This window comes from Palaemon carinicauda, chromosome 7, assembly GCF_036898095.1.
Source record: "Palaemon carinicauda isolate YSFRI2023 chromosome 7, ASM3689809v2, whole genome shotgun sequence".
NCBI lineage: Eukaryota > Metazoa > Arthropoda > Malacostraca > Decapoda > Palaemonidae > Palaemon > Palaemon carinicauda.
In genome coordinates this window covers 11,309,931-11,324,930 of record NC_090731.1, presented here as the reverse complement: position 1 = coordinate 11,324,930, position 15,000 = coordinate 11,309,931, and the positions used below count along the sequence as shown (strand labels likewise).

General features: G+C 34.6%; 3 protein-coding genes across 4 annotated transcripts in view; 1 reads left to right on the top strand and 2 right to left on the bottom strand.

The window, feature by feature from the left end:
* Positions 1 to 4,586, top strand: part of LOC137643849 (dual specificity protein phosphatase 3-like) — an 8,487-nt gene extending 3,901 nt beyond the window's left edge. The window contains exons 3-6 of the mRNA XM_068376575.1: positions 1 to 87; positions 357 to 468; positions 3,157 to 3,273; positions 3,438 to 4,586. The exon at positions 1 to 87 is cut by the window's left edge and continues 28 nt beyond it. Coding sequence (XP_068232676.1) covers positions 1 to 87; positions 357 to 468; positions 3,157 to 3,273; positions 3,438 to 3,607 — 486 coding nt within the window. The 3' untranslated portion in view covers positions 3,608 to 4,586. The remainder of the gene's footprint in view (positions 88 to 356; positions 469 to 3,156; positions 3,274 to 3,437) is intronic.
* The window catches only part of LOC137643848 (recQ-mediated genome instability protein 1-like), a 301,889-nt gene extending 291,231 nt beyond the window's left edge, over positions 1 to 10,658 (bottom strand). Inside the window, exon 1 of one of the 2 annotated variants that reach the window (XM_068376572.1) lies at positions 10,054 to 10,658. The gene's annotated coding sequence lies outside the window, so the exon portion shown is untranslated. Of the gene's footprint in view, positions 1 to 374; positions 511 to 10,053 lie in introns of those variants that run through there. The other variant, XM_068376574.1, reaches the window with a different exon arrangement.
* A 1,754-nt stretch (positions 10,659 to 12,412) lies between these two features.
* The window catches only part of LOC137643842 (uncharacterized), a 59,517-nt gene continuing 56,929 nt past the window's right edge, over positions 12,413 to 15,000 (bottom strand). The window contains 2 exon segments of the mRNA XM_068376565.1: positions 12,413 to 13,707; positions 14,003 to 15,000. The exon segment at positions 14,003 to 15,000 is cut by the window's right edge and continues 135 nt beyond it. Coding sequence (XP_068232666.1) covers positions 12,968 to 13,707; positions 14,003 to 15,000 — 1,738 coding nt within the window. The 3' untranslated portion in view covers positions 12,413 to 12,967.

Below are 15,000 nucleotides of genomic sequence, written 5' to 3'. Positions count from 1 at the left end.
TTACGCAATGGCATCACCCACATACTAAACGCCGCAGACAACACGGCGGGACCAGCCCGTGTAAAAACAGGACCAGAGTTTTATAAGGTATGTATCTTATTAATTATTATGCAGTGTTTTGTAATAACTTGTGTTATGTATTTCTACTTAATAAATTGATAATACTTAGACTACTGATATCTGTCTGTTTTTATGAATGTAATGTGGACTTTCATGAATGTAAACAGATTAACTAACATTAGGGCTTTGTGCCTAATGCTGAAATTCTCCTTGTATGATATTTCTCTTATTAATAACCCTAAAAATAGAACGGCATTTTAGATCTAATCTTGGGAATTTTTCCTTCGTACCTTCAGAGTCCTACTATCACTTACCTAGGGTTAGACCTCTTGGATCTCCCGTTCGTTAATATCACCGTTCATTTCGAAAAGGCAGTTGATTTCATCGACGAAGCCATAAATTCTGGAGGTTAGTAATTGCACCTTGTATTGTATCACTGCATATGTTTATATCTGCAATTGTTTGGCTGGTATGTGTAAATTAAGCAAACGTTATGTTGGCTCTTGCCAATATGGCGGACCACAAGTGTTTAGTATCGACTGTATCGTATCTATTTTACAGTTATAAGCTTTCCATTGTTAAACGTTGGGTATTTAAAAATACAAGACTATGTATAAAATGTTTCTTTTGAATTTAGCTGCATCTATGCCCATATTATGTTTCATTTATTTGTTTATTTTTATTTTGACATGTTGAATGTCAAGAGAGTTTATATGATTTCCAAAAAATGTTTGTTCCTTTTGATTTGCTTCAATTACACTTACAGACGTATTTAAAGTCAAAGACCCAAGACTATGTATAAAATGTTTCTTTTGAATTTAGCTGCATCTATGCCCATATTAAGTTTCATTTATTAGTTTATTTTTATTTTGGCATGTTGAATGTCAAGAGAGTTTATATGATTTCCAACATTTTTTTTTTCCTTTTGATTTGCTTCAATTACACTTACAGACGTATTTAAAGTCAAAGACCCAAGACTATGTATAAAATGTTTCTTTTGAATTTAGCTGCATCTATGCCCATATTAAGTTTCATTTATTAGTTTATTTTTATTTTGGCATGTTGAATGTCAAGAGAGTTTATATGATTTCCAACATTTTTTTTTTCCTTTTGATTTGCTTCAATTACACTTACAGACGTATTTAAAGTCAAAGACCCAAGACTATGTATAAAATGTTTCTTTTGAATTTAGCTGCATCTATGCCCGTATTAAGTTTTATTTATTAGTTTATTTTTATTTTGACATGTTGAATGTCAAGAGAGTTTATATGATTTACAAAAAATTTTTGTTCCTTTAGATTTGCTTCAATTACACATACAGACACACGCACATACATACTGTATATAGTAGAAGCTTAGATACAACCAAAATTGGGAAAGCAGGATGGTATAAGCCCTAGGGTTCCAACAGGGAAAATTGCTGAGGAAATATGATAATAATAATAATAATAATAATAATAATAATAATAATAATAATAATAATAATAATAATAATAATAATCCCTAGGGCTCCAACAGGGAAAGTTGCTCTGTGAGGAAACATGATAAAGAATAATAATAAGCTATATATGAAAAGTAATGAATAATAAATATAAGATATTTTAAAATCAGTAACACCGTTAGAGATCTGCCATATATAAACTATGAAAAGAGACACATTATCCCGTTCAACAGCAAACCATTTGTAACAAATCTAAACACCGTAATTTTGTAATCTGATCACAGCTGGAAAAGAATTTCCAGTGGACTGTAGTATTAATTCTCATGATGGAGAAAAGTGACTGTTAGAATTAACTGCATAAATAGCTCCACTTACAGGTTCCTACAGTCTTGGGAGATCTGAGAGCAAAGATGGCCAGAGTAATGAAAAATCTTATAGGCCTACAACATGCTCAAAGAACTAAGTGGACAACAGTCCAGAGATTAATATACAGATCAGTGATAAGAAATTTAATAGACAGTAAGCTTTTGTCCAACAGAGTGAGATGGGAGTCACTAGATTAAGCCCAAACAGGAAAATATATTCAAAACATGGCCAAATGAAATAATAAAAAAAAAAAAATCCCCAAGTTAAATTAATTACCAAAAATTTAAATATTTTTTATCAGTAATATTTAGACTTTATTGAAGGAAAATTAATACAGTATGAAATATTTCAAGTTACTCAGAGTTTTATTATTATTTCTCTTGATCTAACAGAGTTGTATAATCAGAATAATAAAGATATTTGTTGATGGTTATTCAATAAAACACTGACTGGACCAAGCAGGGTCATGCAGTTAGGCCAGGAAACTCATAAATCATAGTTCAGTTTTTTTTTTCTTTTTTTTCTTTTTATCGCAAGGTGAAAGATTTGAAAAGAAGTTTTGCTTCCAATTGTGTTGTTAACTTTTTAAATAATATAATCAAACCATGTTTAATTTTTCTCCTACGATACTATTAACACACCCTTTGTTAAAAATGTTTTACACATATTTATAGGATAAATAGTTATAGATGCATTGAAACAAGTTCTTTTAAGGAAAATATTGTATAGTACTTATAAAATTACAAAAGGGAAATATCAGAATAGAAAAAGCTAAGACTCCCTTTAATCATAAAACTAATCAATAAATCATAATGAGAAATCAAATAAACAATTGGGTTCCATCAATAATCCTAAACACTCGTATCTCTAGAGTTAAACTTTTATTATTATTATTATTATTATTATTATTATTATTATTATTATTATTATTATTATTATTACTAGCCAAGCTACAACCCTAGTTGGAAAAGCGAGATGCTATAAACCCAAGGGCTCCAATAGGAAAAAGTAGCCCAGTGATGGAAGGAAATAAGGAAATAAATAAATAATGAGAACAAATCAACAATAAATCATTCTAAAAACAGTAACAACGCCAAAACAGATGTCATATATAAACTATTAACAACGCCAAAACAGATGTGTCTAAATAAACTATTAACAACGCCAAAACAGATATGTCATATATAAACTATAAAAAGACTCCTGTTACTTTATTATTCATCAATTCTAGGATTGAAACATAAAAGTCCCATTATATAACCAGTTTAATTCTCTTTTTATCCCAATAGGCACAGTATTGGTCCACTGCCGCCAGGGTAGGTCTAGATCAGCAACAATTGTTGCAGCGTTCCTCATGTTGAAGCGAAACATGACAGCAGCTAAAGCTCTAACTCTTTTGAGAGAAAGTGAGTGTTAATTCTGTCCTCAGATACGTTTTTGAACTTTATTTTCATTTTAAAATTCATTGACAATATCAAACTGTTTGAAACTGGAAAATTTAATAAAAAAAAAAATGTATGAACCTAAATTGATGAATATTCTTAGAGTTTATTTTATTCTTCTTTTGCAGGTAGAGAAATCCGCCCAAATAATGGATTTTTACAGCATTTAGCTGACTTAGATTTAAAGTTATTCAGAATCAAGTTTGAAAAGCTCAAAGAACTTGAATCAAGCTCTGATTCCGACTCAGATTCTGATTCATCTTCAGAATCTGAATCGGACAACGAAGAAAACAGCTAAGAAGCAAGACAAAATCTCATCGGAAATTATTTGGGTTGACTCTGAGAGTAAGAGAAGATTTGAACTTATATTAATTAGGATGCTTTATTTCTATTTGAAGTTTTATCTTTTTATTTCTATTTGAAATATTCTCTTTTTATTTCTTTTTGAAATTTTCTCTTACATTGAATTTTGTATGGGACGTCACTTCTACTTTAGTCATTAGTTTAGACACCATTCATAGCAATTATAACTCCTCTCCTCTTCTGTAGAAATTATACTAATAACTTCATAGGATTGCTGTATACTGTAATTTAGTGATTACATAATCATTTCTGATATGTTAGCATTCAAAATACACCTGTAAAAATTCATTTATTGATAATAGGCCTACACTTTTACCTCTGGATTTTCATGCACAGCCATTTTAAAAAAATTAATGATAAAACAATAAATGCCAGGTGGTTTAGTTACACAACGACTAGAGGTAAAAACCATGTTTAATTAGTAGAACTTAGATCATTGATATTGTCTATCACAAGCCCAGCCAGTATAGCTATTGTAAATTACAATTCTCTATTGGTTGAGCTTCAACAACCCTACGAGGAAGACCTAAAGAAAATGATAGGATCATTTTTATTCATTGAAAGAAATTTAGAAAAGAAAAAAAAAAGAAATATTAAACCTGATATGGAGGAAAAGGCAAAACAGTATAATAGAAAGATAAATTATAGAGGTTTATTGCAAATTTTGTTTTTATGTAACAAACATTAGTAGTTCTACACTTTATGTTTCATGTAAAATTAACTCTGGCTTACGGTACATGTTTACAGGTGTCTAAGCAAAAATCTGGCAGTAATCTAAAACTTCTGGTAGAGTTGTGAACGTTATAGATGCTGTCTGAGCAAAGATCTGGCTGTAATTTTAAACTTCTGGAAGCGATGTAAACGTTATAGATTTTGTCTGAGCAAAAAATCTGGCAGCAATTTTAAACTTCTGGTAGAGTTGTAAACGTTATAGATGTTGTCTGAGCAATAATCTGGTAGCAATTTAAAACTTCTGGTAGATTTGTAAACGTTATAGATGTTGTCTGAGCAATAATCTGGTAGCAATTTAAAACTTCTGGTAGATTTGTAAACGTTACAGACGCTGTCTGAGCAAAGATCTGACTGTAATTTTAAACTTCTGGAAGAGTTGTAAACGTTATAGATGTTGTCTGAGCAAAAATCTGGCAGTAATTTAAAACTTCTGGTAGAGTTGTAAACGTTATAGATGCTGCCTCAACAAAGATCTGGCAATAATTTTAGACTTCTGGAAGCGATGTAAACGTTATAGATGCTGTCTGAGCAATAATCTGGCAGCAATTTAAAACTTCTGGTAGATTTGTAAACGTTACAGACGCTGTCTGAGCAAAGATCTGACTGTAATTTTAAACTTCTGGAAGAGTTGTAAACGTTATAGATGTTGTCTGAGCAAAAATCTGGCAGTAATTTAAAACTTCTGGTAGAGTTGTAAACGTTATAGATGCTGCCTCAACAAAGATCTGGCAATAATTTTAGACTTCTGGAAGCGATGTAAACGTTATAGATGCTGTCTGAGCAATAATCTGGCAGCAATTTAAAACTTCTGGTAGATTTGTAAACGTTACAGACGCTGTCTGAGCAAAGATCTGACTGTAATTTTAAACTTCTGGAAGAGTTGTAAACGTTATAGATGCTGTCTGAGCAAAGATCTGGCTGTAATTTTAGACTTCTGGAAGCGTTGTAAACGTTATAGATGCTGTCTGAGCAAAGATCTGGCTGTAATTTTAAACTTCTGGAAGCGATGTAAACGTTATAGATGCTGTCTGAGCAATAATCTGGCAGCAATTTAAAACTTCTGGTAGATTTGTAAACGTTACAGACGCTGTCTGAGCAAAGATCTGACTGTAATTTTAAACTTCTGGAAGAGTTGTAAACGTTATAGATGTTGTCTGAGCAAAAATCTGGCGGTAATTTAAAACTTCTGGTAGAGTTGTGAACGTTATAGACGCTGTCTGAGCAAAGATCTGGCAGTAATTTTAGACTTCTGGAAACGATGTAAACGTTATAGAGGGGCTGTTGCATAAGCTATGCCTCAACCCTGAACCTGAACTTGGATATGATTTCAGAAAGAAAGGTCACCAATTCTAAGAATGTGAGTGTGTGAGCACAGAATTAAAGTGTATCAAGTTTGATGTATACAGAATACGACAAACTTCATAACCATGCAAATACATTTTTTTTTTTTAGTAAGGAACCCATATTTTATTCAGACCTGAAATTCCTCAAGTGTGTTTGACATTTTTAGTGATCACGAAAAAGATTTAGGCAAATCGACTACATAGCAATAGAGCATTGTACATACTACATTTCATTTAGACATACATATCATTTATGTGAATTGTAAAGAGTTGTTATTGTATTTATATAGTGAAACTGATTCAGCTTAAACCATTTTTAAGATAAAAATGCACGTTACGATTCACTTATATTGTGAATTTACCTCATTTCTACATTCATTATGTTCGATAGTGAATAAACGAACTGAATTAAGAACTGGTCCTCATGTGTCGATGTGACCCTTTCAAGTATTGATTTAATTAAACTAGTCTTAGATCCACTGCTTTAATTGCTTGTTCATTAAACCAAATAACCCTTATCTTTTCCAATATAGGCTGCCTTGTGCCTGAAATTGAAGCCCTTATATTACACTATAGTCCATTTCTTTTAGCGATGCATATTTGCACCGACTCGCAGCGATGCCCTATTAGCTCGGAAAAGTTTCCTGATCGCTGATTGGTTAGAATTATCTTGTCCAACCAATCAGCGATCCGGAAACTTTTCCGAGCTAAAAGGGCACCGCCGCGAGTCGGTGCAAATATGCATCGCTAAAAGAAATGTACTATAGCCACAGAGCATTACGATTGCATACCTTGGAAGCAACCTTATTTAAGTTTGTTTGGCTGTAGATGAAATTTGATTTCTTACAGTGTTTTTGTTGTGGTGTTGTAAAATTTGTTGCCGTTACAATTTTGTAAATAAAGAGTAAAGATTTTGAAAAATTAACGTGGTTTTCCATCAGACTTTAAATTGTTTTTGTCACAACAATGAAAGTGTTACTGGAATTAGAAGTAGCTAAGGATCAAGCCTTTTATTCGTGAGTTCAATGGGGGACAAGTACAGTATTTGTCTTAAAAGGTACGAGAGAACATTAAAAAAAAAAAAAGAAAAAAAAATCTATGTTGGGAGTTTGAGCATTTGTAGGATACCAAAAGATGGAGTTTGACAAACAATGGTGAATTTGAGAAACAACAGGAAGCAAATAAACTGGATTAAACGGAAGTTTCTAAGGAAGGAACTATACCTGAACCTTTTCAACAGAATAAACACAATTGCAGGGAACTTGGAAGAGTTTAGTAATTATCACTACAGTACTTGGTGACAGATTCTTGTAGTGTCTGAAACCTCACCATCCTTGTGTGCTAAGGATGTGGGTTTTGGAGGAAGCCTATGGGTCTACCTGCTGAGTCATTGCCTGGCCCTCCCTGGTCCCAGCTTGAGTAGAAAAGGCTCTTGGATGCTGATCATATTGATATATGGTCAGAATCTCGGGTATTGAATTGCTAGGGCATTTTCACTGTCCTTTGCCTATGATATTCATGACAGGCCTTCAAGCCACATGTTTTTCAAGTGAGCATATGCACTGGATCAAAATGGCCCATAAATTTTGTTATACTGAATGATCCAATATTTATAAATTGATTTAGGAGGCAAAAAGCAGCTGGTAAAAAGAATGCATTTTTCCTCAAGAAAAAAGTTACACCTGAAATCATGTGGCTTCAAGTCACAGAACAGAGCAGTCCAAGTCACAATCTCCTCTAGGAGCTGAATCAGCGTTATTTGCACCCTATGCGTTTTAATCCTTTTTTTTTTTTTTTTTTTTTGGCTCTGTTTCTGCCTTTTCATGCTTCCATGATTTAATCTATGCAAAAATATACTGTTTTCAGTATCCCCTCATTAATTTTCAAGTTTGCAGTCTCATAATCTTGCTTGAGCGTACACTCGGGCACACTAAATCTGAGAAAATGGCTATAGTCACACCAGTTCTGAAAAATGCACTGAACTACCAGGAATTAAGCTCATATAGACCTATTTCAAATCTATCCTTTATCTCAAAAGTGCTTGAATGTGTAATTCTTGAACAACTAGTCAGCCACTTAGAAGTAATAGAAGCTTTGGCTGACAACCAATCTGCTTACAGAAAACTATACTCTACGGAGACAGCCATCTGCTCTGTTGTAAATGATATGCTAGAAATGAAAAAAAAAAAAAAAACGTGGTATCTTAATTCTGCTCGATCTCAGTGCTGCTTTTGATACAGTTGTGTATGAACTGCTACTAAATGATCTACGGTCCATCGGCGTTGAATATCAAGCCTTCGAATACCTAAAAGACTACTTAGTTGGTAGAAACTACTGTGTACAAATTGGAAACTCTTATTCATCATATGAACCCTTAAACAGAGCGGTACCCCAGGGGAGTGTACTTGGCCCAATCTTATTCTGCATCTATCGAAAATACTACAAAGGCATGGCGTGAAGTTTAAACTATTTGCAGATGACACACAATTTTACTTCTCCATAAATGATATAGATGACACTACTGCAACTCTAAACCGAATCCTTGATAGTGTTAGAGAATGGATGATATTTAAACAACTAAAATTAAATGAAAATAAAACTAAATTCATGGTGGTGGGCAAGAGAAACAGCGTGAGAAAGTTGGGTGATATTCAAATGAACATAAATAATGACTCGGTGCTGTTACTTAGTAAAGTTCGAGATCTATGTGTATTTCTTGACTGCAACCTATCTCTAAATGCCCAAATAAATATTGTAATAAAACTGCTGGTTATCATCTAAGAAATATTGCGTTTATAAAAAAGTATCTAGACGAAAATTCTATAAAGAAACTTGTGATAAATCGTGTTATTACCAGGATTGACTATTGCAACTCTATTACAATTTACCAAAAGTGCAACTTAAGAAATTACAAAACATATTAAACAAAGGAGCAAGACTGATAAAAGGATCACCCCCTTTACTAATTGATTTACACTGGCTGCCGATTAAAGCGAGGATTGAATTTAAAATATGTACAATGACCCACCAAGTTATCAGAACCGGGCGTCCAAAATACTTAGAGAATTGCTACATATTGCGCAGCCAACAAATCGTGTCGACACGAGAATAGTTACAGATGGCTTCAAACTGTTGGAACCTAGATTTATGTCTACTTTAGGCTCTAGAGCCTTTAAATATGAGGCCCCGAGACTCTATAATAAGGTCCCACGAAACATTCGAATGATTGAAGACATTAAGGCTTTCAAGAGGAAACTGAAGACTTTCTTATTTCATGGGTCTTTTGACAGTGACGATTTAACAGTAAATGAAGAATATGAGATATGAATCGTTAAATACTCTGAACGAATAAGGCAAAACGACAGTGGAGGTCCTGTAGAGAGTGGGGTTCCTCTGCTGTATGGGACCGGAAAAGCAGCCATCAAAGTAAGTAATGCTGAGAATTATCAGAGACTATAGTCAATTCTTATTAGTAAGGCAGAATTACACAGACTCGCAGGGTTGCCATTAATTGCTCGGAAAAATTTCCTGATCGTTGATTGGTTGGACAAGATAATTCTAACCATTCAGCGATCAGGAAACTTTTCCGAGCTAAAAGGGCACCGCTGCGAGTCGGTGCAAATGCGCCTCATTAAAATAAATGACTACAGTTACATCTTTGTAACGAGGCTTAGTTTTACTGTAGATTAGCTATTCTCTATCATATATATTTAAAGAGATGATTCTTCATCGTCCTAGAAATTATGATATCTCTTAGCAAATCCAGAGATCTCCTCAAATCGTTTTTGGTAAGTGGCTCATTATAAAGCAAATTTTATTAGTCAGAATTTATTATTAGGCCTAATATTTAAATGTACCGTATTTCTTAAACCTTATTCATATTTTCAGCCTAATAAGTGTTTCGATATACATGGTACTTATCAAAAATGGTTTCCCATACTTAAATCGTCACTTGTATAAAATAATGTTTTAATTTTTACTATGAAAAGAATGTTGGAAGCGAACATGATTTTGTGCTATTGTTTGAAGCTCTGAATTAACGGCCACTTAATACGCTTTGATTAAACATTTAAATGTTTAAGAAATCTTACATAGCTCTTCACTATCAATACAAATGAATAACTAACCTCATAAGTTGAGAGTAGTTAGGAAAAGATAAACCAGATGAGTCATAATGCACATTTATGTGATTTATTGACATACCACACCAGATACATTGGAGAATGTATTCTCTTGTCACCTTCCTCAAAAAAAAAAAAAAAAAAAAAAAAAAAAAAAAAAAAAAAAACATCCATTGGCCACTTACTTGATGTTCAAAGAACTAAGTTGTCATCCATGATTGTCTGTAGGTGTTAGCCTCTAACTTCATAAAGAACACAATATTGTATTGCAGGATCATTTGAAGGTAGGCCTAGGTCTACTATCGTCTGACACATTGAAAGTCCACAGTTAATTGCAACTGTTAGCCACGGACTTCATAAAGAACACAATATTGTATTGCAGGATCATTTGGAGGTAGGCCTAGGTCTACTATCGTCTGACACGTTGAAAGTCCACAATTAATTGCAACTGTTAGCCACGGACTTCATAAAGAACACAATATTGTATTGCAGGATCATTTGAAGGTAGGCCTAGGTCTACTATCGTCTGACACGTTGAAAGTCCACAATTAATTGCAACTGTTAGCCACGGACTTCATGAAGAACACAATATTGTATTGCAGGATCATTTGAAGGTAGGTCTAGGTCTACTATCGTCTGACACATTGAAAGTCGAGGATTAATTGCAACTGTTAGCCACTGACTTCATGAAGAATATAATTAAAGCCTAAGATTGTTTGCTGTTGTTAGCCCTTGACTTCATGAAGACCACAATATCTCAGAATTACCGGAAATACATTTTGTGAATAACATTTTTTCGTCCAAGTTAACTAGCAACAAGCAGAATTTAACCAGTAGTTCAGCGAGATACACTTGAGAATAGTTGAAACTGAATAGTCAAGGAGCTATTAAATGTTAAATCTGCAATTTCTGTAAAACAAAACAAAAAATCTCTTTGGTTACTGGAATATTTCCTGCTGCCTAGTCTGAAAACCAGGCAACTCTTCTAGTTTTTGATGAATTTCATTCACTTTTAAATCACTCATTTGGTTCTTTCACCCTCACTTTTTTTTTTTTTACTCACTTGAGTATATACTATTACTCTCATGGTCAATTGCAGGTTCTTGTAAGGTCTATTTTGTTTTTCATTCACCCAAGAAGCTTTGTATCATGGTGAAATATTTTATTGTTTCCACAAAGGTCAAGTAAGCCTATCTAACAGATTCTACTCTGGAAAACGATCTAACATGTATGACTCAGAGTAGGCCTATTTACCAATGTTTTCATCTTTCATGTTACATTTTTCAAAAAATGTAAACTGGAACTATTTGTTTATCATTACTGCATTAGTAAATTAATATATCTACTTGTACTGATACTCAGGACTTAATCCTAAAGTATATAGGCAGACATTTCCTTTAGGATATTCAAATGTATTGGATTTATCAATGTGAACCATGTGTTGGGTCCTGTGAGGATCATTCAGCGCCCAATTGCATCTTGGGGAAACCCTGCAGTTACTCTATGAAGTAAAAGTTATAAAGAAGCTGGACAGCAAGGAGGAAGAAAGGAAGTGCGAACCAGGGTAAAGTAGAATGGTTTCAAGAAAGTGCAACAAAAGGTTTTCATTTTATGAGACAGTCTGTGGAGGCAGTAAACTAAAATATACAACAGATGGAAACATATAACATTGAACCTTATAGTTAGTCATCCAGACCTACAAAAGATATGTTTGTTTTTATAATGATTAGAGTGAAATATATAGTATACAGTGCTAGCGTCATAAAAGCAAAACGTGAAACACATTCAAATCAAACATTATTCAATAGAGTTAAACATGTACTATTTGAATGAGCGGCTGAGTTAGAAATGCTATCTCCAGTGTTTTAAAGGAACATTTTGTTAGACATAGACTATACATATCACAGCATCTTTACATTTTTTCTAACAATAATAATGCACATTACATTGGCTTGCTGTTGTTACAGTAGACCCTGTAAACTTATAAAGGATGTGTGTGAGGCTCTTCAAAACTAAAGAAAAAAACAATGGGTCTTTGTCATTCCAGAAAAGAAAATGTTAACAATAAATTTGTATAGATCCCAAGTTGTGATCAATACTGCTATACAACCGGCTTAAAAAATGTGTTTCCGAATCCTGTTCTTCGTTGAAATTTAAAATAGAAATTGAATAAAATATTTGTTGTTTTTCAACACTTGATTCTTAGGCATCTAGGCTATAGATACAGAATTATAGTTATTACACAAAGACTTTTTCTGTTTGCTAAATGATTTTTCAGCTATGGAAAACCAATAAACAGATAAATTTTCCTGTGAACTTGTAAATCAATACGAGAAACTCATTAGCATCTAGTAGGTTACCAGTTTACCCAGACTTCATCGTCCGTTTAATCTTACACACTCGCACAGTTGTCAACTTATTCCACATCTTTTAGCCAATATTTTTCCTCATGTTCTTTGCGCATGTGCCGATATCCAGTGTTCGTTGTTATCCTTATAAAACAGTGCTCGTTCTCGTCCTTTTGCATCTCGGATATATAAGTCTGTTTGCAAATAAGGTGCTCAAACTTAATTCCACTCGTCATTCATCTTATTGGCGTGGTGGATGTTAGAGGTATTCCTACTCCAGGCGCCACTTGTGTAAGGGTAAGGCTCAAAGTTATCTATCACACATTACAATCAAGTTTGGCAAGTTCAGTGTTGTACAAAAAGGAAAGGGTTAATACGAAAAAAAAAATATATATATTAGTTTGTAACTACAGTAGTATATTTAATGGCATAATTTTCCTCAGCTCTTGGTTCAATATCTAATATAATAATCGCACTGCATTTCACAGAGAAGATTGGTAAAGAATTTTAGGATTTTTGCCCCAGGGTAGTTTATGAAAGATGTATTAAGAAATATGATATGCATCATATACTCTGTTAATCATAGCAAAGTGTTGGCATAAAGATAAGAAAGGACCATTTCCCAGGTGTACCTTCAACTGTAGATATCGCACAATGTGACCAGTAATATAGATCTTATATTCTATCAATGCCAGGGAATTTTAAGTTTTATTTGTATGGTAGGCTACCTTACAAAGAACACAACACAAAATCACCTCAGGATAAACAGCATTGCCCAAAAGATTATATTGAACGTCACCACTGCAACTGGAAGGATAATCATCCTATACAAGTGGAGAGGTTTCATCTGCGATTTTGAAGAGTCGCGTGCAATCATCACCGCTCCCCCTGCTGGCCTCATCAGTAAGGGCTTTGTTCTGTTGTAGTAATCATCAACATCATTATCTTGTAGGAAGATGTGGACAAGTACGTTGACAAACAGAATAAGCACAGTGATCAAAACCCACACGTCGAGGAACTTTACAGCCATCGTCACAGGCGTGCTGCTTATCAGCGTTAAGCGTAGGAGGTAAAACAAAAGAAGCGTTCCAAATGATAGCATAACTCGGAGAGCAAAGGCATCCCAGTTTATGAACAGTGATCCCCAGCTTACTAACAGTAACATCAAACACGGTAAGAAGAAAGATAAGACCACGCTACTGCCATGACATTTTAATACGAACTCAATGTGAGCGTGGCCATCTCCCCAGTCAGGGCCTTTCCTCACCTCACCCACCATGAAAAGGGCCAGTTCTTGTGGCCCAGTAAATGACACTTGGCTTTTTTCGTCTGATATTGCGACAAAATCCTCGTAGCTTGATGGAAGGCGCAAGGAGATGCTACAAACTTGAACATCAAAAGGGAATGCATAGAATTGAAGGGAACAGGCAAAGTTGGCTGTATATTCTTCTATCAAGATGAGTTGATTTTCAGCTCCTGGGTACATTAAATCTGCAAGAACAGAATATTTGTTATAAAATTTTAAATAATAAAAAAGAAGTCCAATTGATAAATCCAGATTGTGTTTTTAGACTTGAAATCATGTGCAATTTAATCAACACACGTTTATTGATGTAGAAATCTAAATCAACTGTTATGCTAATGGATGGTATTTCTATTCTTTTTCTAATTACATGTGCCACTATCAAAATTCAGTTTTCAGTAGAAAAATAATTTAAAAACCATTGCAATTGACTTAAGGCATCCCCCCCAAAAGAAAAAATCTTTGCACCATCTTCTAACTTACCCATTTTAACAGCATTGAAATCAGGAAGTCTTGGGTTATTTGCTGAGTTAACCAGTACCTCTTGTTCTAGAAGCTGAACCAAGCCTCCTTCAACACTCAGTAGTCGGTAACGGGGAATCCATATCTTGCTGACATCCCCTCTAGTCAGTATAGCTTTATTTTTGGTGCTTTCGAGATGACTAAAACTAAGTCGGTTGTCTTCCCAGGATATCGAGACTTGAAAGTCCACTGAAATAGACATCTTGATAATGTCGATGGCCACAAACCTAGCGAGCGTGAAATTCAACGCCAGTTGAAGAGGCAGGTTACCCAATCCTGGTGGAGGGAGGTGGCTTCTGTAACCGCTTTCAAGATGAACCACGTCACAGTCATCTTCATCGGAACCGTCCTCACATTCAAAGCGAAGGTTACACCTATACTGATGCTTGATGCACTCTCCTGAATAACACATGAAGTGGTCTGGCATACAGGGCGATAAGCTGAGGTTAACTTTAGCGCCAATGTGTGTTCCGCATATCAAACTTTTAATTGTCCATTCGTTTTGGCCTAGCGGGTAGTCATTCAAGTCTGAAGGAGACATAGAAGCTATCGTCGTGTTGACCGTATTCGTGAGCAACCACTGGGAAAGAGACTGGTTCCACATTACTAATAAATCATAGTATCCCCTAAAAAGAGGTCGTCCTTCAATGTACCCTTCTACTCTAAAACGCGTCTCGTGCTCGTTATCAAAACATAGCCCTCTTAGATACAAATACTTTGATGGCTGAACGTGACAAGCGCTACACTTTTTTAAACTACACTTGGCATCTCCCCACGTCCCATCGGGGAGAAGAGCTGCGCAGTTGTCGGATCTTCCTCCGTAAGGATAAGGGGACACAAAGTTCTCAAACTCCACAGGCTTGTCTCCATTGAGATCAATCCAAACGCCTTCGTGCATTTCATCCGTAATTCCCAACCAAATCTTCCACGGGGTGCTACTGCACGCATCCATAAAGGGT